This window comes from Pelecanus crispus, chromosome 3 (assembly GCF_030463565.1).
Source record: "Pelecanus crispus isolate bPelCri1 chromosome 3, bPelCri1.pri, whole genome shotgun sequence".
In the NCBI taxonomy this organism is placed as follows: Eukaryota; Metazoa; Chordata; class Aves; order Pelecaniformes; family Pelecanidae; genus Pelecanus; species Pelecanus crispus.
The window spans coordinates 82,699,159-82,722,755 of NC_134645.1; the positions used below are offsets into that span (position 1 = coordinate 82,699,159).

At 43.5% G+C, this 23,597-nt stretch overlaps 1 protein-coding gene across 1 annotated transcript in view; it reads right to left on the minus strand.

Moving 5' to 3' along the window:
• Window positions 1-21,759, minus strand: part of LIN28B (lin-28 RNA binding posttranscriptional regulator B) — an 89,508-nt gene extending 67,749 nt beyond the window's left edge. The window contains exons 1-2 of the mRNA XM_075708180.1: window positions 21,726-21,759; window positions 14,714-14,901 (exon numbers count right to left, since the gene is read on the minus strand). Of these exons, the coding sequence (XP_075564295.1) occupies window positions 14,714-14,901; window positions 21,726-21,759 (222 nt within the window). The remainder of the gene's footprint in view (window positions 1-14,713; window positions 14,902-21,725) is intronic.
• Between the last annotated feature and the right edge of the window lie 1,838 nt (window positions 21,760-23,597).

The following is a 23,597-nucleotide window of genomic DNA, read 5'->3' on the forward strand; positions in this document are numbered from 1 at the left end:
CCATGCCTGCGGCTGAAGGCGCCGGGGCCGCAGGCGGGCCGCCTCCGCCGGGTCGGGCCGTCCACCCCGCCGCCATCTTGGTGGGAGCCGCCGCGCCGCCTGGGGCCTGGGGCGGCGAAGGCTGGGCCCCGGGCCGGGCCGGGCCCCCCGCGTGGGATGCCGCGAGAAGAACAAAGCGTTGGGTGCTCGCTTTACCCGCGGCTCCGTTTGAAAATGTTTACGTCTTCAGCAGCCCCCCGTGTAAACATAGGCTTCCATGGCGCTAAGCGCCGGCGCAAATAGCAGCAAACCTCCAGGAAAAATGGAAGTATGCATGAGCGGCGCTGCTGTTTGTTTGCCCGTTCTTTAATTCGCGTTTGCTGTAGGTTAATTTGCTCCGCGGCTGATGGTAAATTGGCCCCTCAGCGTGGGAGAGGGTGATCATCCCCACGGCCCCGCGCTAGCACTTCCAGCGGTTGGCAAGTGCGTGTTTTACTGCTGAAAAGACACGGCGCGGCATGAAATGCGTGAGCTTGGGCAGTGCTGCCCCCTCGAACAAGTCAGGCCCTCCGATAGCTATTTTTGATCTATCATTACTTCGACTCTCACAGATACTAACCAGCATTTCCAGTTCCGCACTGCGTGCTAAATGAACTTTTCTTTTAAAAACCAATTTAAACCGTATTAAGAGAGCAATAAAACGACCATCTTTGAATCTTGCACATCAATCACTTCCTTGGGCCACAGTTAACTACCAGGGGAGGACGGGGTTATAAATGGCCCAAGGAAGCGATAGGCAGTGAATAGCCCTGACCCTGGCTTCCCCGGCTTGATCGGAGGGCCTGCAACCCGAGCCGGGAGGGTGCAAATTCCTCCCGCGCCGGCCGCGGGGGGAGGCCGCCCTTAAGGAGGCTCCAGCCGGCGCGGCGGCCCCGCAGCGCGGCCCTCGGCCTTCCCGCGCGCCCAGGTGCGTGGCCTGCGGAAAAGCCCAAGGCCGCCAGAGCCATCCGCCTCGCCTCCAGCGCCGAACCGCCGCCGCCTCCATCCACCTGCCCCGATTCTTTAACGTGAAACCGGTTATGGGTGTATGCTGCCGCATTAACAATGGAAAACCCCACAGTCTTCCCGCCTGTTTGGCCACTGGCGCGAGAAAGAGCAGAATCGAATCATCTGTCTTTACATCAGCCAGTCAATTAATCTGCGTTTTATAAACTTGTAACTGAGAACAGGATTTCAGCTGTTCTGTTCGCTGTAGTGGTAGTGTTTTGCTGTTGTTTATGTTCGCAGCGATGATTTTAGATAAAAACGGGCATAAGAACAACAAGAAAAAAATTCTGCAGTGATTCCGTTCATGCATGTTTTAAATGGAGAGGTACTAACAGCATTTATCCTACAGTGCCTCCACTACCAGAGCAGTCCAAGACAACTTTTACATTACAAGCAGCCTGCACTACTTGGATATTGCCATACAATAAACACAACATTTATACAAGAAAAATCATGGCTCATTCTTTGCAAAACCAGAGGTTTTCCTCCATCCATGCCAACTGCAGTGCAGCAGGGAAGTCAACGGACGACTGGCAAATCTTGTCGGCAAGTGAAAGAATTAAGACCCAGAATCTTTACTTTTGGCCCCTTCTACATACTAACTATATGGATTTGCAATGTACTGACCCAGAAGGGGACTGACGAATATAAAAACCACAGCGACAATTAGCATCCGTCTCTGCCATTCCTTTATGCAGCAGAATCCAAACTGACCTACATTGTGAAACTTACTTCCTGAAAATAGGCATGGACACTGTAGAAGATGAAAACAAGGCTTGTATGCAAGTATGTAAGAGATCTTGTATTAATTCAAAATTAATATTTAATTGTGGGGGCTTTACATAATATCTAAATTAATTTTGCTAATTTCTTAATGCTTGATTGTAGCTTTTTAATGGTAACATTTTAACAGCAACATTGTTACCAGAAAGCTCTTTATAAAATTAGTCAAATTCATGGAAATCAGACATTTCAAAATCTCCACATCTTCTTGGCAAGAAAATATTTTGTCTAGTAAATGTGTCAAAATTATTTTCAAATCATGTAATCAAACCAATTTTTAAAGGAAGCAAGGATTACTATCTTTCATATATATTTAGCATGTACCCTTATTTTTTGATAATTTACTTCCACACAGATTTAATAAAAGGAAATAATCTGCTTTTTTTGTCCATCATCTTAAAATAATTGGCAATGAGATACGAGCGTGCCCAGAAGAACAATGTGCTAGCAAGACACACAAATTCAGATTAACTTTGTTAAACTGTTGGAATTAAAACAACAACAAAAACCCCCATACTAAACTTTCTACATGTTAACTTAAGTGGAGAAAGCCATAGATGGGTACACAGTTTTATGCTGTTACATATGATCAGTAAATAATTATCTGCCAAGTTAGTCCTCTTTCAGACTTGAAATGCCAGGAATTTCAAACTTGTCCACAAAATGGCAAAGCTGTGCTTAAACTAATGAAGACCCTAGTGAAAATGAACAAAGGAAGCCAATGGAGTATTTTCTGCCACATAGGATGTAAATAAAGAGGAGTCACATTTCTCTTAAGGTACATGGTACAGCTGAACGCACTGGAATAAATTTAGATGGAAATTCATATATGATAAATTAATACAAACAATACTATTATGTAATTAGTTTTGGGGGCATTTTAATGGTAGTGAGGCACTCACAAACATAGTTTATACACACAACCCCCCCCTACATTTATTTAATCAAACTTGTCTATTTTAAGTATGTAAGCTCCCAAATGAAACTATCAGGAAAAAATCCTTGAGAGAATTGTGCATACCTATTGAAACTTCTTGACAACTATTTCACTGATTTCACCTGGCTCAACATTTCATCTCCTAGTAACATTTGGTCCTTCAAGTGTAGCTAAAATATACTGGACTTTTAAAATGCATGTCAAATGGTGGGAGAAAAGAGAAACTAAGCTAAGGTTTATCAGTTTTTAAGAACGTAACAAATAGATTATATTCATCATCCTAAAACCAGAAATATTACAACAAGATCAATCATTTTATGCCAATTACCTCAATATTTCTCAAGAGAGTTTAGCTCCCTTGTAATGGACGTACTATTAATAAAGAATAAATACTAAATTACATATGGATACAAGGAAAACAAATTATAACTATAAAAGCATAGTATTGTTTTATATGTTATTAAAACTAATTACTGATTCCCATATGAGAAAACTATATTAATATGTAGGAGGTCATAGAAAATGCTAAACATTGATTATGCTATTGAATAACGAACACTAAATATAATCAGTCTTTGGCAAAAGTGTAGTGCTTCAGCTGCAGCCATTTTAACAGTCTGATCTTGGTCCATTTACAGTTGTCACCAGTTAAAGAAATGATCATCCAAGGAAGAAGTGCTATCTGTGTAAAGAAGATGAACAATTAACCCACATAAGCATGGAATGGGCTTATCACTTTCCAATAAACTGTCAATAGTTGTCAGTAAAAAAGAAACTACTATATTACAAAAATAAAATAATCTGCCATTTAAAAAAAAAGTAATTGCTTAATGAAAATAAATTAATGAAGATGAATGTAAAAAATCTTCGGAGAAACCAAATCCACCAATTACATTATTAAACATAAAGAGATTTTGTTGCTCAAAGCAGACTGCAGATTAATTTTGAAAAGTATTTGCTGTCTTGCAAAAATGTTATGTAGTCATTAAATGCGAAGACATTATATAAAATGGAAAATGCATTTTTTACAAGTCTTTGCTAATTGCTACTGAAGACAATGTAGGCATAGATCAAATTTTAAGGAAGCTTCTCAACCAGAATGTTTTGCATTTAAATAGTCTTAAACATTTTCAAACCTGACAGATCAGATTTTAGAATGTTTAGTAGATTTTTTTTTAAAATTCTTGAGGAAAAGAAGGCATTGCTAAGAGGAGAATCTGATAGCCTACTTTCTTAGTGTAGATAATAGACTATAGTCCAGGAGAATGAAGGACTCCTTAGTGAAAGATGTGGTATTTACTGCTGCATCAAGTGTTCACAAATGCATGAATTAACACTAACAAAACCCTATTCCAATTAGTCTAAGCAAAGATTTTATCTTTAGATGTACTATATTTCTGCCTGAAAATCTTGAATATGATTTTCGTCTTGCCAATGCACCTTTAAAATCTTTTGCTCTCTTATCATCTACAGTTCAATCCCACAGTCCTCTCCTTGTGACTGGTCCTTTAAAGTCAATGGTGACGTGCAAAGTTCTCTATAAAGAAACTTAATTTCTGACATTGTATATTCATGCATCTGCTTCACACCCAGATCAATCACCTTACAAGTAATGTCTGTCTGTAACAATTATCACTAATTCCTGAAGCTAATCAAAAACCCTTTAAAAATTATTTTACTGTTATCTTTGTTTCTAGGTGGCATTAGTTTCTAAACCAGAATCACACGCAACGAACAGGATGCCCTGCTGAATATCCTGTTAGTTAAAATCAACGTGCACGCTACAGCCACACAGACCCCTATACAAGAAACCATGCATTACTTACAGGGTTAAATTGTACCCTACATTTCCCATCCATTAAACAGTTTTTGCAAAACATGTTACATGAAAACCTTAAACAAATGTGATTTTGATTCATATAAAACAGCTATTACAAATGTAACGTGCTTTAATTAGCGCACACACACAAAACCCCCCCGAACTAAACAATCAAGCAGACAAACAAAGCAGGCTTGGCACAGCCAAATGAGAATTTATTCACTGATTAAATGAAGTAAAGAGCTATTAAGCACTGTGGCGAAATGGAAACTTTTTGACTAACTGCATTTACAAATAACTGAGGACCATTTTATGCCTCCAAATCTGCAAACTGTGCACCTCCTCCTGTCCGGACAGAGGGTTCAGCTACTTCTGCCTCCCCTTAAGTCAGTGCTCGCCCTTATATCTGGGTAGGATCTCTACTTCCCTAACACAGGGGCCCGGGAAAAAGGCAGATCGTGAAGAACTCTGCCAGAAGGATTCCCATCCTTCCCCTTGTGAAGGCAGATACACAATACTGTCGTTACAAAGTTTTTCAGAAGTTTTCCCAATACCCACCGCATCCTATTACCCCTGCGAGAAATCAAAGGCAACGTACAGGTGGCCCCAACTGTCTCTAGACTGCTGAATAGCTGTTCAAGATCCCAAGGCGCGTTCACTGCAAGGGTGAACTTCGTTCCCCTTCAACAGAACCTGCCTGCACACCTATGGTGAGGAGTCTTTTTCACATTCGGGACCATTTCACATGCTACTTCTACCACTCTTTCCTCCGGTGAGGGAATGATTTGGGACTGAGTAATTTTTCAACAGTAAGATGAAAAAAAAGATTATCAGCCCAAGAGCTTTGCATCACAGCAGCCTAGCAGATTAGTGGTCAGGTGAATTTAGGTAAGACATTAAATATTATACATTCACAGTACAAAAAAAGTAGCATATTGTGAAAAGTATATACAAGTTATATAAATGTCAGGTTCATGCAGACACATCATGTTAAGTTGTATCATTTTAAGCTAACTTCTAATTAAATAGCACTGACCCAAACCCTAGTCTACTACTCTACATTTTAGGTACTGTACACGGAACAAATCAGATCATCATATGGCCTTCAAGTTTTTGAGCACAAAAAGCACACTTATGCACTTACAAAAACAAAAGGACGTGAACTACATACTTCCAGTAAGAACAATATAAGAGACTTAAAATCCACTCGTAATGCTGTCCACTTTATTGAACAAGTTTCACAGGTCAGTGGGACCACTTTACACGGGAAGACTGAGCAGAATTTGCTGCATCAGGTCTGTAATATCCACAAGAAAAGAAGGGATGTCATGGTTCCGTTATGTTAATGGTAAGTTTTTGTTTGCTGTTGAAATAATTCTCAAATTTCCATTCACCTGAGGTACTGTTGTTTTTAATATCTGGGGGAGAGGGTAGCAAACAGGTTTGTGAATAATTCTTTGATCTTATTCCACTGCAGTGTCAACAATGGCTAATTCTCACAATGTTCCATCTACCTGTCTTAGGCCAGGTAATTAAACAGGGTAAGATAGCAACATATATCTGTTAAATACAGGCAGTAGTTGGGGAACTAGTCCAAAGTCTGCGGGAATCATCTTGGGTCTATTAGGTACATTCTAGAGTAAAACTTCTCTATATTTCTTGTATTTCCAATATAACGAGTCTAAGAATATTCAGAAATTACTACACACGGTCAGCAGAGGCTTTTTAAAAACCCGTATTTCCACTAAGATTGTATTATTACAAATAGCCCGTAAAACCAACCAGGATTTTGATTACTAGCTTGCAAAACACAGTTGTAAAATGAAATAAAACATTTTTAAAATTATAGCACATGTGCAGTATTAACCGATTTTAAGACACCTGTACTTTGAAAAAATACAAGTTCATGCTTAATCTAGTCTACCTAAAGTACATAAGGGCTATCACTTTTACTCTCAATTTCAGCCCAGGGATTATTTTGGTGCATATATTTATATGACCATAAACAAAGAAAGTTATAGCACAAATGTTAAAGTAGCCTCAAGTGGCACTATAGTAAAAGCAATCTAGAAAAAAAAAAAATCCCTCAATGCTGCGTACCTATAAATTACCATGACTAATTAGAAGAGGGCCTCTCTGGGAACAGATTATCTTTGATGGGAAAGCCACTATCAGCTATGTTCATGAGAAGTACACACTTATCATTGTAATAACAATATTAGTGTTTTCTAACAGAGCATCATAAGATCTGTAGTAGCCATGGAATATTACTTTGATTTTGTAGACAAATTCATACTCTCCAAATATTGATTATATGTGCATTCACTCAGATTTTACCTATTAAACAACTTCAAAAGGTGAAAATACTAACCTATGATGCTAACAAAACCAAATCAAACCTTTCAGCCTCCCTCCTTCCAAAAAATGTAATTTGATCACTAGATTAGAGTTTTGGAATAGAAAGTATCTGTGTGATTTTCTTGGCTTCTGCACTGATAATAGAACAAGGATATTCTACATACGCTCAGACAAATAACTCCTCAAATGTACTGATGTATTTAATTTTCAAGGTTATACATAGGGAATAATTAGGGGGCTATACTTTTCAGATTATCAACTAATTTCACTAAGCTCTCACTTACCTGCTAAAAAGTTATATCCAAATTATTACTAACACGCCCTGTAGATACACTTACTTCTATTCTGTAGAAGTAAGAAACACACATTATTGTCATGAATTGAAAATTCCTCCTAATTTTTTTGGTTTTGTTTTATAAATAGTGCTGTTTGAAAACAGCAATATATTTCAATGCCACAGCTTAATCGTAATCAATAAAACAAGAAAAAAAAAAAGAAAATAGAAATGTGTAAGACTGAAGTGTGACCCAAAAAAGATTCCTGGAACAATGCACTTCCAAGGAGAGCTCAGATGCTTGTCCTCATTCCAATACCCGCAAGTGCCCATTTTCTTGAAAAGTCTCTCAAGTCTTTCTTTTCATGAAAACACTTTCGTTGTCTCTCCACCCCCAGCTGAATCTAACACCAGTATTCTATTTTGCACCAGAGGAGACTGCAGTTTCATTCACATTTCTGTGACAGTAGCTTCCAGCTCTCTTTCCTCCCATACCTTCACCTCACCCTGGCAGCTGCTTATTTGCATCCCTGGCGGCCCCTCCATGGTGCCAACACAGCCATCCCTTATTTGTGGGGATCATGGGGTTTCTCTGATATGAAAAATGATAAAAATCAGATATGAAACCCAAAATTTCCCCAGCTGGGTTTGCCATGCAGCTTCACAAGCACTTATGCTAGCCCAACTGGGAGAGCGCTGTAAAAGCTCTTGAAGCTTACTTAAGCAGCAGCACTGCTGCCAAATGTAAAAGTAAAATCTTGGCCCTAGGACCCCCACCAAGAAGGGTGGCTGTACGAGTTTCAACCTCCACCTGTTCACCACACTGCTACTGCAAAGCCAACTCAGCTGCTTGAAGAGCAGCTGCTGACCTGCTGCATGTTACAGCTTTGCATGTTAGGAAAAAAAAATTAAGATCAGTGCCAGTTTTCCTTAATACAGCGGACTGTAAAACTTGCAGCAGTTTCCACAGCTGCTTCGCAAGCAGCTGAGCCATCTCTGGAGTGGGGATCTGGAATTCCCTCTAGCCATCTCCCAAGGAGCTAACCCCCCATTTTAAGTCAGGACCAGCCACAACCATCTGAGGAAAGGCCTGGACACCAGTTTCTCCAACCAAAAATGCTCAAGCCATCAGAAGCACTTCCCCACCTTCCATGCAGAGGTGTTTACTGATACTCTGCTGATGTAAAAGCAATTTAAGGATTCACTGCTTTCACCAGTGATATCCAGCAAGTAAAAGCTAGTCCAGACCTGTCCTGAGTACTGTCCCTTAGAAAGAGCTAAGTATCACATAATACCTTTCTATCAGTCATGACAACTTTCAGCTGATTTAACAAAAGGGGGGAAAAAAGCACCCTTAAATACAGGGAATGAAAAATGTAAATGGTATGGCCTTATTTCTTTGTGTTTGTTTAAGAAACATCATAAACGGTCTTTACCCTCCGGTTTCTAGGTTCCTAGGATCTTACTTAAACTATACTTTTACGGTCACTTTTACACACCTTTGTAGAAACTGATGGGCCTAATTTTGCTTCTGTTGATAATTACTGATTACATTAATTACATGACAGGCCTTTAATGAGATAGGTTACATAAGGAAGATGAATTAAACAATATTTACATGGGAGTATACTTTGTAAAGAGTCCAAAACAAAACTCTGGATGGGTCTAGATATACTTACCTCAGTAATGTAGTTGCAAACCAGGACAAGCAACAATAACAACATTTTTCCCAATTTGACAATTCATTTCCTTTTAGCTTCGGTTCATGTATCTGCTTTGATATCTTATGTTTGTGCCCCAGACAAAATATCCTCTTCCTTCCAGTATCCCAACTCCTGTGCACAACTTCCTCAGTCTTGGAGAAAAGGAGGATAGCATGCTCTGGAAAAGGGTGCACTTACTGCTCTGCCAAAGAGGGAACTCTCTCTGAGGACAAAATAGTCCCATTGCAGTCCTCTGTCTCTGGGCCGCTTATGATTTTTGCTTGTCAACATTTAATGTTTAAACTTCTTCAGCAAAATCTGATCCGATTCGACACCATTTAGGTTTAATGGGACTTGCCATTCACTTAAATACTACATATGTCTATCGATAAAAATGCACTGTAATGTTGGGTTTAGATGTAAATAGATGAAATCTGGAAGGCATTTCCACAGATGGCAGCTCCATAACTTAAATACCAAATGATAAGTTTCTTCAGACAACCATCTTAAACCATCAAGCTCTCAGTGAAGTATTTTGCCATCTGTCTATGCGTCCATAGGTAGGACTTGAATTGTAGGACTGGGCCTAATTAGTAGCCAAAATAAATTAAAAAAAAAAAAAAAATCCCAAACAAGGCTGTACTGCTCCACACCACAAATCCACGGTCCCCATAATTTAAAGTCCATTTTCTCTGTATGCTCCAACACAACTGGCGAGTGCCAAAGCTTGGCTCCAGATCTCCAACAGTTACCCATTACAGATTCTACACGCACTGAGGCTGCTGAGCAGACGTTGACACCCACTTCTTTAGCATAGGTCTGATCTCTGCCGGATCTCTGATACACATGCTCACTTCAGACACACGTTTACTCCCCATTCGCTTCCTTCCTCAGCTTCCCTCTCTAAATCCTGCTAGCCACTTTTGTTTTGATTAGGACTGGGCTTGCCTGGTCCCCAGCAGAAGTCAAAGATGACAAGTTTGTAACAGCATACTCTGCATGGAGATTTCTGTACTTCAAAGGGGCACTGCTATGTCATATTCAACAATAAGGAGCAATGTAATATTGATCCCACTTGCTTGCCCAGAACTTCCAGTTATCCTGAGCAATTAAGTAGCTTTTTACAGGCTCCTAATAACGCAGAAATGGAAAAGACATGCTAGATGAATGAATGCATCCTTGCAAAAGCACAGGATCACATATGTCACAATATTACGAAGTCAGCATTCAGCATATCATGCCATGCCCAACTTCATCCTAGAAAAAGTAGATCAACTGCGGCTAAAATACTAGGAATTTAAAGAATAGGCATCTGATTCATCATCAAAAAGGATGGTCAGTCAAATTAAGGGAGAAGACTTTTCACATGCTGCTTACATGTCTAATTTTCCATTTATTCTTCTGTTTACATTCATAAATGCATAGTCTCAGTAATTTTCTCTCCTTTTGTTATAGGTACTTGCAACAATAAGCAAAATGTATAATATATAAATGATAGTGCAGTGCAGAAGGACTCAATGAAAGAAAAAAGGCTCTCTTCCATTTTTATCAAATCTTGTAATAACAGTAACTTGAAGCAACACTAAGAAAGTTCAGATGAAAGTGAAAAATTTCAAACCAACCATGTTCCTTTTAATGAGAAAACAAAATACACCAACTCCTGCATGCTGCTCCTCCCTTCCTTCCTCTCCCCATCTCATAAAAGAGGATCCCAAAGAAGGATCATGTTTAAGGTCCCAGTTCAGAAATCCTGTATCAATCCCTTAACATGGTAAGAATTTTGGACTACAGAGCCAAGTCCCAACAAACATCATCTAAACTGAAAAATCCATCTCATCCTGAAAGACCACATTACTCAGAAACAGAACATAAAATTATAAACCTTGATACTAACAAACATGTATTTAATTTTGTCTATTTACATCTGGCACCCTACCCTTCATTACCATCTTTAACATCTGGGCTTCATGGTAAGCAAAGGAAAATAGACGTTTCTAACATAGCCCATACAAAATGTGTGCAAAGAAGAATCTGCAGCATTTTTGCCTTACTGCCAACATCCAAAAAAGTTGTACATATCTAAGTTGTGCGTACAATTTTGAACATGCAAAAAAATTTTAACAAACATCATCCTTTTCTCTGATTTTATGAAAGCTTGAGCTCTTCTTAGCAATGAAGACCTTTTTTCATGGGCACCACAAAAGGTTTCACCCACTTTACCTCTCCAGTCTGTTTTACCCTTTCACAAATAGATCTTTTTCTAAAATTTAACAAGAGCTGTTCACACGTAACTATGTGCAGAATTCACATCATAAAAGCCAAGCAAGCTACATTATTCAGTCCATGCTAACCTATTAAAAGTCCAAATGACAATACTGAGCCAAATTCAGTATGGTGCACAGGACTAACATTGCTACTATTCATTTTTTTTGTAAAAGAAATGGAGCAGACTAGGCTGCATTGGACATGGCTTCTCTTTGTAAAATTAAATACTTTTTAGGACTTGTAATTTTTATATGACACTAAATGACTCAGACACACGACAAAGATATGAGCTGTATCAGAATAAAGCTAAAAAAGGACAAGAGTGTAGATGTAAGTGTACCCTATTTACGTTGTACACACACACAGAGATGAACATACATAATGGCTGACGTGTTTCTATCTTAAATAATGCATCTAGCTCTAGGTACCTCATTACCAGAAGGGTAACAACAACGTGAAGGTAGTTCAGAGAAGATCAATCAGAATGATTAGTGCTGAAGGAAGGACTTAAAAGGTAGAGTTAAAAACTCAATACTGCAGCTGTTTCATGAACAGAACTTTCATTGGGTCAAGAGGAAGGGAAGTCCAAAGAAAAGCATCATCCTTTAAAAATATATCAATATATACAATTAGTGAAGTGCTGACTTTAGAAAAACATGACTATAATCTACACACAACCAAGGGGGACCTCCAAGAAGAAAGCAAAATTATTTCTTGCAAGCTCAAAAGTCTATGTATAATGAGCTTAAACTATTAACAGGAATTTTGACTTGACGTCCAGTAAGTTTTTGCTCATAGCAAGACCTCATAAACTGGGCATAACCTCACCAAGAAAAGGTAAGATAAGGCAGTAAAAATATTGTTGCAGGGTTCAAGCTAGCTTTGACAGGACTTGAACTAAACAAGACAGAAACTTCTTTCTTCTGCTTAGACTGATTCTATAAAATTATACTAGCAGCTACAAACATTGCAGAACAAGTGAACACATACAACAGTATGTGCACAAATGAAGTGTTTTCAAAGCAGTTTTGAACAGCAATATTTTGTTTCAACAGATTAATAAACTAACATCTTTGCCTTGAAAAGGTCTTTTCACATGACTACATTTTTCAAATTAATGAAAGTAATAGGAATAGGGTCCAATCGCTGTTCAGGCAACAGACTCTGTTGTTCAAGCAGTACTGTTAAATAACATTACTAATATAAAGACATTTTTATGCTCTGGCTGCTACTGTTACCACTGGTCAGCTAGTCAGCTAACACAAAGCATTCTACATAGCAATACAAATTGTCTAAAATGTACTGTGAAATGAAATAGATACTGCTTCTCATCATTACATTAAACAGAAAAATTCTGCTATTGACTGATGGAAAGAAGATTCAGGTCACCATGAAGTTTATATATATCCTCGATTTCATCAGAAAGAAAAAGGTGAGAAACGTATTTTCTTTGTTGTAAGAGCAATCCATTGCAGAATACTAATAAATTCACACAGTAAGACATTTATTTAATACTCAAAATGACTCAGGCGCACAGTTTATGTGCAATGAAACATGCTATTTTTCACTGCATTTTACACTGTGATATGTTTTAGAAACCTAAGGATATCAATAAATTGTAGATTATTAAAGTGTAAACAAACACATCTAACATTTCCTTCTTGTCCCCTCCCTTAGGGGACACAACTGAATAGTGACTTCCAAATTTACCACATACTTTTCTTATTATTTTCTATGATTATTTGCCATTATGGAACAGCACACGTTGTCTAATATTACTTAAACGTATCACGTTATCATGCAGTTCAACACTTCTGTATTTCCACAGCTCTAAGAATATCTTTGTTTCCAAATGAGTTTTTTATTAACAACACTGCTATGCTTCAAATGTCTGTCTTCTACTATTTGAGAAGCTAAAAGAATGACATGTATTAACACAAAATTAGATGAAGAAAATGGGTTTTTATCTATAAAGTAAATTTATAGATCTGTAAAGAGCAATTTCAGAACTTAAAAGGGTACAAAGAAGGGAAGAAAGGGGGAAAAACAGGAGGAAGACTGCTCCTTTGATAAGTATTTCATTCATTCAGTTCTAAAAAGAAAAAGCAGCAGTGAAGAGGGGGGCACCTCACATGCCAGTACAAAGCAGGAAGTGTAAGTATTTAGTAAGTTCACTATTGGATTCTACACTTTGTACATAATTCCAAATGCAAACAGCTGATACTGATGTGCAGGTCCTTAGGCGTAAGGTACATGTAAGACAACAAGATCAGAAATCCACTTTGCCACCGCAAGGAGCAAGGCAACATGCCACAGCAGCAGCACTCTAAGTTTCGGTCACCTTTTTATTAACCTAATGAAAAGTGTATTCTTTAAAAAAGCCTGATGAAAATTACCACAAAATATGGCCGGGCCGTCAAATAGAATATTAAAAGCGAACCACTGTATTATCATGGAACACCCCTCTGCACCGTCATTGCAAACGTCATAGAAAATGGACAACCACGTAAAAAGTTAAGATGCCTTTCGGCCTTCCTAACATGGCCCTAGCCAAACCCAAAATGGTCTCTTTACCTGATACGGCTCTTCTGTTCTCTGATCACAGAGAAGACGGGTGAGATTCAAAATAGCGTTGTTGCAACTGGAGACTAACAGAAGGACTGGGGAGGGTTTACACACGCTCCTTCTTCACAAACCACGCTACAGACCCTGGGAAAAGTTCCCTTAACTTTATCATTTAGTACGTATCTTGCATCTGAAACTCCTCTGCATGAAGGCATTCCTACCAGCTTCCACGTTCAAAATACGAACACCGTTCATGCTGCTGTGCTTAAAAATAAAAACAACGGCCACACACCCCTTCTCTCCCGAACAGCCTTACAGAAACGCTGCTTTTGGTCTGATTCCTTAATCGTTACATTTTTTTCTAGGAAGGGATGTTTAAAAATCAACCAACCAAGCCACATGCATGCTTCAGTGTATCACCACAGGGACGCTCTCAGGTCTGAATTACTGCAAAATAACACTGTAATTATGTCTTAATTTCAGTAACTAATCTCAGATGAGCTTTTAAAAAGCAATCCGAGGTTTGCAAGAAAAGCGTTTAAAATTGTATTCAACTGTTTTCTGAATGAAAACCAACATTTATTTATCCTTTTCCGAGCTTAATTTTAATCACTTTCCAAGGAAAGGCATATCTGCTCCTGATCAGTCTGGTGCCAGATGATAAACCTTGTTAAAGACAAAAGTGTGGCATCTGAAAATAAATAAAAAGGACAGGAGAAGTTTCTAACCAAGGAGGAAGATACGAAGAAACAACGTTATCCCTTTGCACAAATCTCCGGCCACAGAGACTAAGCACAATCTAACGACCTTATTTACTCCAATAGTACGCTGCCAACAAAACTACTACCTAAGGCAACTTTTTAATTCCAGATGTACCTAAATAGCTAGGAAAACTAGGTTACTTCTCTTCACACGAAACCGGAGTCCCACTGAGCTCAACCAAATGTGGCAGGCTGAGATGGCAGACAAAAAATGGGTCTTACTTGGTGTACAAAGACATCAACTGGAGACTCCAAGGGGCTTCCCTCTCGGTTGCTCATGGAGATGAACCCGAACCCCATTCTCACATTGAACCATTTGCAATGGCCGGTTCCGTGCAAAACCTGGGATTCTTCCTCTTCTTCCTGCTCCGGCAACTTCCCGGGCTCGTCTCCACCTTTACTCGCCCCTGCTGAGGAAGAGGGCAAGGCGGGGGGGGGGGTGGGGGAAGGGGGGAGAAAAAGAAGGAAGGGGGGGACAAGATGCAAAGCAAAGAGTTAAATTCTGGTAACATCCTTGTGCCACTGTATAAAGGAGTTAGTAGAGAAGAAACGGGAAAAAAAAGGCGAACAAAACAAAATCAAAAAGCAAACGGCGAAAAGAGCTTATTTTTTCCTAAATCCTAAAATAAACAACCTTCTCCCCCAAATACGTAAAAAAATAAAATCACCGGAGGTTACAGAGAGGAAACACTGCGTACAGAGGCTCTCCCTCTCTCCTTGCCCAGGGCAGCCCACGTTTCTGTACATACGTGTGTTTTCCATTTAACTCACTCTTTCAGCCACATTACAGCACGGAACGCGATACTTTACTTGAATATTGCTGGTTTAAGACCGATCCCATTTCTCAAGAGAAATTCTCAGCCCAATTAGTCTCTCCTCGCAAGGCGCAGGACCGGTGGGCGAGGGGGGAGGCCGGCCGAGGAGGGGTGGAGGAGAGAGAATAAGCAAAATTGGGTAGATTGCACAACTGGTTATTGCACATGCAGCGCCGAAACCACTATTTTCCAACATGTATCCATCCCTCCTTGGAATAAACTTCCGATTAAAGTTGGGACAGGTGTACGGCCGTTTTCTCATCCCACCACTGCAACTGTGCTTAATCAAACAGGAACAATTCAAACAATAGCCCCCTGAAAGCTTTTCAAGTTGTGAATCGGTGTGGGCGGTACGGAACAGTTTCTGAGCTGGGTAACAATGGGTTTGGGAGAAAGCCCCCTTGCGCGAGCTGCTAAAAAAGGGTAATGCATAGTTGGGTTAAAAGGGGGGTGGGGGGAGAGGGGGGGAGAGAGGGAGAGAGCGAGCGAGCGAGCGAAAATCATAGTAAAACAATAGAAAAAGAAAATTAACCTTCGGCCATGTTGCCCCACGGGCCCTCTGCTCCAAACTCGTGAGATGAAAACTTTCCCTGTGGATCGAAGTGGTCTTCTGCATTAATCTAACATCCTGATTTTGAACGATCGCAAATTTAGCTCGCATGGTCTAATGTGCTTTCCCTCTTTTGATTTTTCCCCTTCTCTCTCGCTCCGTTTCTGGCCCCCTGCGCACACGTGACTCGGTCAATTACATGCTTTCTTGCTACTAATTTCACATCGGATCCTTAAGGGGTTGGCAGGAGGCAGGAGTAGCCAATCGCCATTTCAACTAGGCTGACACGCCAAAATAATTTATGAATGAACAAGAAATTTCCAACACGTCTTTTTTTTTTTTTTTTTTTTTTTTCGACAGCTAATCTGCATGCGTCTTTACGGGAAATCGAGATGACGTATTATTCTGGGGTTTCTGCACTCCCGTGCATGCAGAAATACGTAGGAAGATCCGTGTGTTTCTAGATACAGCCCAGACAACAACAAATATACGCAGAGGCGGACGCGCAGATGAGATTGTTAGGGTGCCTGTGCCCGCTCTAGGCGGGGTACGCGTACACCCCCCAATGCCAGACGCTTACAGATGTGGTATACACATGTGTATAGACATGCGCTAGGTATGTTGCGAGGCATCTGCGTTACCGGCTGCGCAAAAAAAGAAAAAGGGGGGGGAAGTCTAACCGGATCGCCGGTTCCACCTGAAGAAAAGCCGCCCAAAGCCCCCGCAGCGCAGCGGCGGTCCCGGGGCGGGGGGGATCTGCTCGTGGTGTGTGGTGGGGGGGGTGTGCGTGTGCCGCGGCTCCCGGGCGGCCGCCGCCGCTCATGCCTTTGCTGCACATTACTAATTTCGCATTCAAATTAAAAGCGCGCCGGAAACGCGGTATCACCTTAATATGGCCCACAATGTGCGGAGGTTTAGCGTTTCAAAACATTTCTGGAGGGGGATGGGGCGAGGAATTGTACTTCACAGGTTTCTCCGCCATCTCTTTCCGGGGGAGGGGATGTGATTAATGACTTCCTAAATAAGAGCCCAGTTTTCAAGCCTAGTATTGGAGTGAACCTCCATCAGCAGCGATTGTTTCCCAGGAGCGCGGGGGAGAGGGAGAAGGAGAGGAGGACGAGGGCTAGGACTGACAGCGAAAAGGATTCGCTGGAGAGGAGGAAGGCGGAAAAAAAAAAAAAAAAAAAAAAGCCGGAGGAAGAAGACAAAGAGGGGAGGAATAACGCTGCCCGGGGACTGCTGGTTTAAGCCTTCACTGCCCGCGGGAGGGGGGATCCAACTCGGCAAAGAAATGTGCTCTGTGTAACGGGCATGGTAGCAGCCTGAGCGCACCCCTGTACCTCGGCTCCCGCAGGTACGCAGCTATCAACGTGCTCGCAAGCCCCTGCCATTGCTGCGCTGACGGCCAAACGCTTGTTTAAAAAGTACTTTTAGAAACGTGACCCACCCCCGTTAGGTGAGGGTCCGTTTTCTGTTCCATCTGTCCCATCTCCTTCAGCGCAAAGGTACAGATGAAGGTATGAAACCAGCAGATTTTGCCTTGTCTGTCCTCACCACGTATACTCACATATAACCTCACTTTACATCCAGTGTTATATCACCTTTAAACGTTGCCCATACCTTGTTAAAACCTGGGCTCAATTACTTTCTTATTAAAACCCCTTCCTCTCCCCGCCCCCCCCGGCATCCTCTCTTATCCCAAGGACACACACAAACAAAAGCCAAAGCACCAAACCGACCCGTGCAGAACCTGAATACAAGGGGTTTATGCATTTGCAAAGCACTTGCTGTTGTTTTGGAAGTGGCGTCGATCAGTCTGCCCAATTAAGGGGGACGCCTTTGCCCCCGATGGGCCTGTTTACTCCTTTTGTTGCCTTTCAGGAAAGCGTACATTCCCCTGCTAGCGCCTCATTTCTGTGTGAAATACCAAGGTGCTCAGTTTGATCATTTGCTAGAAAGAAAGCGAGGGTGGGCAAAAGTGTACAAATACAAGCAGCCGGGCAAGTGGAGCAGAAGCTTTAAATCCTGAAATTCCTTTGCAGTCTTCAACCGTAAATTTCCTATAGGTTATTTCAACAGTGGAGGTCGACTTCCTACACTGACCTGCCCTACGCATTCGTGCAACGTAGCACTTCTTTTTGCTCGTAACCACCCTTCCCCCTTTACAATAGCGATTATTTTACAATATTAAATCACCAGTAATTTTATATGCTTGGATCTTATGACCGGGACGGTATCTAATAGACAATAAATGTAGGAGAATTTAACACACGCGAAACCCCAGCTATGAACAAGAAATTAAGGTTACCGGAAGAAAAAAAAAAGATGCTTACACCACTTACTTGAAGTGCCCGAGACTACATTTCTTGTAGCAGAACGGCACATTTATAAAATACGAGTTCTCCCTGTCCCTCCCTTCGAAAAGACAGAAGGTTTTCTCTTTAATACCGTTTTAAAGGTCTTTGTTTTTTTCAGATTGATTTATTCTACCGACATTTGGTATAAAAATTCCTTAGAGGGTAGAATATTGGTTAAACAGACACAAACGAGTTGATCGAGTTCATTAAATGGAAAAAAATGTCTTGTTAGCAAATTTCAGATAAAAGAAAATTCAGTATATGTTCTTCGATGAAGAAGTGAAAGACTACAAAAACACGTAAATAAACGAACGTAAAGATATTTGTTGCAAAGTATTTCTGACATTGCAAAATAAATGCAGATTTTGTAAAATGGAGGGGGGGATTTGCAAAGGGTCTTTAGTGAGATTTTCAGGCCTCCAGTATTAGTGGAATTAAGGTTGGGGTCACTGGACTGGTCACTGGTGTCAGATGTTATCGACTCATTCATTTCCTGCAAGGGACATCAGCCTTTCAAGTTTTGTGGAAGGTAGAGAGCTGTTGCCAGCTGGGAACTCTCCGGGAAAAAAAAAAAAAAGGGGGGGGGGGTGGAATCCCAACCCACTAACACCCCTCCAAAATTCATTCGCAAAGAATTGGGGGGGAGGGGGGAAGGATAAAGGGGGGAAAAGCTCTACAGAACAAGCCAGTCCCTGGAAAGATTAGTTTAATGGTAATAGTTCACATATAAAAATAATTCATATTAAAAAAAAATCCTTACATTTCGCTAAATAGATGCTAATTTTGGTAGAGACAATTATAGGAAGCTGGAATCATTGTCTTTCTAAATGCACAGTAAGAGCTCACTTGAAACTACGTAACCAAAACCAGCGGCGCTGGATTTCCACTTTGTCACCTTCCTAAAACTTTTAAAGTCTTAACTCTGGGTTTGTTTTTTTTTTCTATTCCCCAAAACAACAACAAAAAGACACCCCCCCACCTCAAAAAAAACCCAAACCCCACCAAAACAGAAAAAAAAAAAAGGCAAACGACCGACCCGCCTGCATTTGAAACAAAACGCGTGTTTTACACTTGAAAGCAGAGCTCGGGGTGCTGTCACGACTTCCCATTTCAAAGCACAGCCAACATTTCTCGCCGACGGGCAGGCAGGAAAAGCAGGAACGGCGCCGGAGAGCTCCTGCCCCCCCCCCCCCCCCCCCCCTTTCTTCTTCTTCTTCTTCTTCACTTGTTGGGGTTGGTTGCTTTGAGCCGCGGCCGCCCCCCCCCTCCTTCCTCCACGCACGACAGCGCCGGCCCACGCGGGCCGCTCCCGCTTGATGTTTGACCGAATAAAGCCGCCCGTCGTGTTTCCGACACGGTTTCTATCGAAACCGGCGCTTCCTCACGCGGAGGGACGGGGCGGGGGGCTTTCTGGACGCTTCCTCAGGGCAGAGACCCTTGGCCTGGGGGTCGGTGCGGCCCCTGAGGGGGCCGCACCGACCCCCAGGCCAAGGGTCTCTGCCGGTGCTAAGCTCTTCCCGCCAAAACCCTCTCACCTACAGTTTGGGCGCCAAAAACCTCCTTCCCTTTCCGCCGCCCTGAAGCGCCCGGGTCGAGGGCGGGGGTTGCCACCGGCCCGGCGGGCTTTCCCTTCGGCAGCGGCCGCCTCGCTCGGCGCCAGCCGAGGGGAGGGGAGGTGGGGGGGGGGGAGGGCGGTTAAGGCCGTTTCCAACCGCTCCTCGCCCGCCGTTCGTCGCCCAACGGCCGCGCTCTGTCAGCGCCGGCGGCTGAGGCGGCGGGGCTGGCCCCGCTCCGACCCAGCTGCGCGCTGCCCAGGGACGATGAGGGACGGGATCTGCTCGACGTGCATCTGCGAGCTACGAACTCCGCCGGCTCTATAACGCTGCCTTCGCACCGCGCCCGTCCCGACCGACGGCTCTTTTCGGGAAAACGCCGTTTGAAGGCGCACCACACGCCTTTCCCCCCTCGCCCGCCGCCCGCCATTTGCCGCTGGAGCACGCTTTTGGGAGCCTCCCCCCCCCCGCCCCGGCGCTCCTCAGCCCCGCACGGCTCCCCGCCGCCGCCTCCGTTACCGAGACGGGGCGGCCCTCGCCGAAGGATCGCGCCGCGGCTGGCGGGCGCCGCTGCTTTAATTGACGGCCGGAGCGTGGTTTCACACAGGCGCTTTGCTGACATTTGCTGTCGAAACGAAACGCGGCGGCTGTGGGTGCCGCACAGCCCTCCGGCGCCGTCCACCCTGCCTTCCGCGGGTCATTGCCGGCAGCGCCGGCGGCTTGCGAGGGGGGGGGTTGTAAAATGCCGGCAATTGCTGTAATCCCGCGCGGGATCCGAGGGCAGGAGGACGCGGGAGGCACCCACTCGGAGAGCTCTGCTGCAGGATGTGGTCTCACGTACATTAACAGTCTCCCAGCTGTGGATTTGCAACCGATCGCAACCGATCGCGACCGCTTCCCCGGCGGATTTAAGGAGGCTCTAGCCAGCCGTCGTGGGGGACCGTCCGACGGGGCTACGAGCCGGCGGGGAAGACCGGCGCTTGCAGAGGCAGCGGCAGCACGCCGCTGCCCGCCCCACGGAACCGCGCCGGCGGCCCGCTCTCAGCGCTTCACCTCCCGCGCTGCCGGCGCAGGACGGCGAGCGGGCGGCTCTGCGCCTCAGGCGCTCCCGCCCCAGCCCGTCTCCTCGCCCGGGCCGGCCCGGGCTCGCTGTGCGCGTCCCGGCGGGGCGCGCATCCTCCCGGCGGGGCAAGGCAGCCGCCCGGGCGCTCTCGCCCGCCGCACGGCAGCCCGGCGGCGAGAGGGGCAGCTCCCCCCGTCCCAGCGCACCGGTAAAACCTGACCCCTGCCCGCGCCAGCGCCGGGCTGCAGCGAGCCCTTCCCCGCGCACGGCAGCCGGGGCAGGGGCGGCTTCCAGGCGCCTGTGGGGCGGGCGGAGCGGGGCCCGGCTCCCTGCCTCGGGCGCGCAGCGCCGCTCCGCGGGGGAGCCCCGCGCCCCCTGCCCGCCGCCCCGCGCATGCGCCGCCGCCGCCAGCGGGCGCTCGGGAAGGGCCGGGCCGGGCCGGGCCGGGCCGGGGCGGGCGGGCAGCGCTGCCGGCCGGGCTGCGCTCGGTCGAGGCGGCGCCGCCGTCGGAGGGGGCAGCGTGGCAGCGGCGTGGAAATAACGCGGGGGGGGGGGGGTGGTGTTAAATTTTCGCCAGCGGTTGAGATGTGGGTGGCCGCCGGCACGTACGCTGCGGTGGCGGTCCCGCAGCCTTCTTGCAGACACGCGGGCTCCTGCGGTTTACAGCAGGTACCTGGCGGTGGGTTACCGTGAATAAGCCTTCCTTACACAACCGTTTATTTGTCTTACGGAACGCTCGGACTGCATCAAGGAAGAACTCTTGCTTGCGCACGAAATTCAGGAGCGCTCCCCCCACCAGGAGTTAAGTTCGTCTGAGTCAGTGGGCACAGGTGCTGCGGTACCTCAGTTCTATAGATGCAAAGTCAGCCATGGAAGACGCTATAGAGAAGACTGACCTGAGCCTGAGGAGACCTTCTTGAATGACCTCATCGTCTTCTGAGGAACCTAAAATCAGAGAGCTGGAGTCAGTACTGTGTACATTGTACCAGAGTACCATATTTAATTACCTCTTCTCCAGTTTAACGGCTCATTAGAAGGCCATAAAATGCCAGGGCATTGACTCTGTGAAGTGACCTGTAAACTTATTAACTGTTTGAGACTTACCTAGCTCATCAGAACCACAATGAGATAACCAAGGCGTAAGATAAAAATCAGCCGCTGCTTTTTAGGCATTGCCCCTCTCATTGATCTCTTAGGAAAGCTACCCAGTTGATGACAACAGAGGGAAAAGACACAGATTTGCAGGATGTTGGACGGTGTTTGTTTCCTTTATCAATATTTAACTGCAATAGGTAACCTAAGAACTAGTGAGTTGTCTTTACTGCACTTAAATTGTACAAATTAAACAATCAGTCATACCTTGTGTATGATTTAAAAAAACAATAAAAATGATTCTTCGGGATTCTTTCGTGGTCAAAATTGCAACTCGATGCCAATTTATGAGTACCAATAGAAAAATGCTTTCAATTATGTCAGTTATAAAATTGCAGAGCATAATATGTAATGATATTAAATTCTAGGTCTCGATCTGAACAAAACGAATTAGTCATAAAAATACAGATGTGTGACTTGATTGAAACGATGTGAAAGGTGTACTTTTTATCTAGTTGAGCAAGGCCTGGCTAATTTTGTATAATGCCAATAATAATATCACGCAGAAAGCGAGTACCGTGGATGGTAGGAAGCATGAAGGAAAAGCCCTTGGTTTTGGGGTAAGCTTGTCACTTAGGCTGTCCAGCTTGCTTAATAAATGAAAGACGAATAGATAGGAGCATGCACAAACTCACCTGCTACAAGCCTGTCCTCTTGCCACCCTCTACTGTCTTTTGAATAATCTACTTTAACTAAAACCCATCCAAAACAAACAAGGAAGTGCATTATCCTCCTGTTCAGATATAAGCCCAATTCTCTTTCAGAGAAATCCGCGATTTGTCTTTTTCCAGTGTAAGAGCACATCCTGACAGTTTTGCTGCTCTCTTACTAAAAAATGGGATATTCCACTAGGAACAAGCAAAGCCAGAAGAAGAATGACTAAAGACAAATGAGAATCAAATTTCTCTAACTTCTTTTCCCCTACAGTCAGTTATCCCAAGTCCTCTCCAACACCAGGAATTGGAAAAGGGGATGGTACAATCTTTCTTTTCAGTGCAACAATGCTGGCAAGCTGATTCAGTTCCTCTTCTTTTGTAGTAACTACGTTTTCCACTGGAATTGTGTGGACTTTTGCCTCGTATTAAACCTAGCTCTGCTTTTACACCTTCAAGCACTGAAGCCCAATCTCTTGTGTCTGCTTCTTTGTTCTGCCAACCTGTGGCTATGTGGCTTTTGTGTCTTTCGGATTTACTTGCATTATTTATGCAAGATGATGAAATATGCAAGGATAGAGTAAAGGATCCGTTCTTGGCTTTGGCACGTAGTCTGCTTCAGCTTATGAAGGGATTAAAAATAAATATTTGGGGGAGTGGTGCTGGGACTCAAAGGTGAAAAGTACAGTTCTTAAAAAATTGTAGCAGAAAACAGCACAAGCTCAAGTTATTCTTGTTTCCAGTATCTCCGATTTCGTAACACATTTGTAAGCACCACATATTTATAGTGTCACATAAACATATCAGATTATTAAGTAGAAAAAAGGAGATGTAATTTTTTTTTTATAAAGTGGTTATTATAAAAAGCTTCCCAACACAATACACAAAACCTGGCACGAGGGACATGAGTGTAGAAAAGCCTGGGCATTCCAATTTACCAGATAGTGAACCAGATAGTTTAAA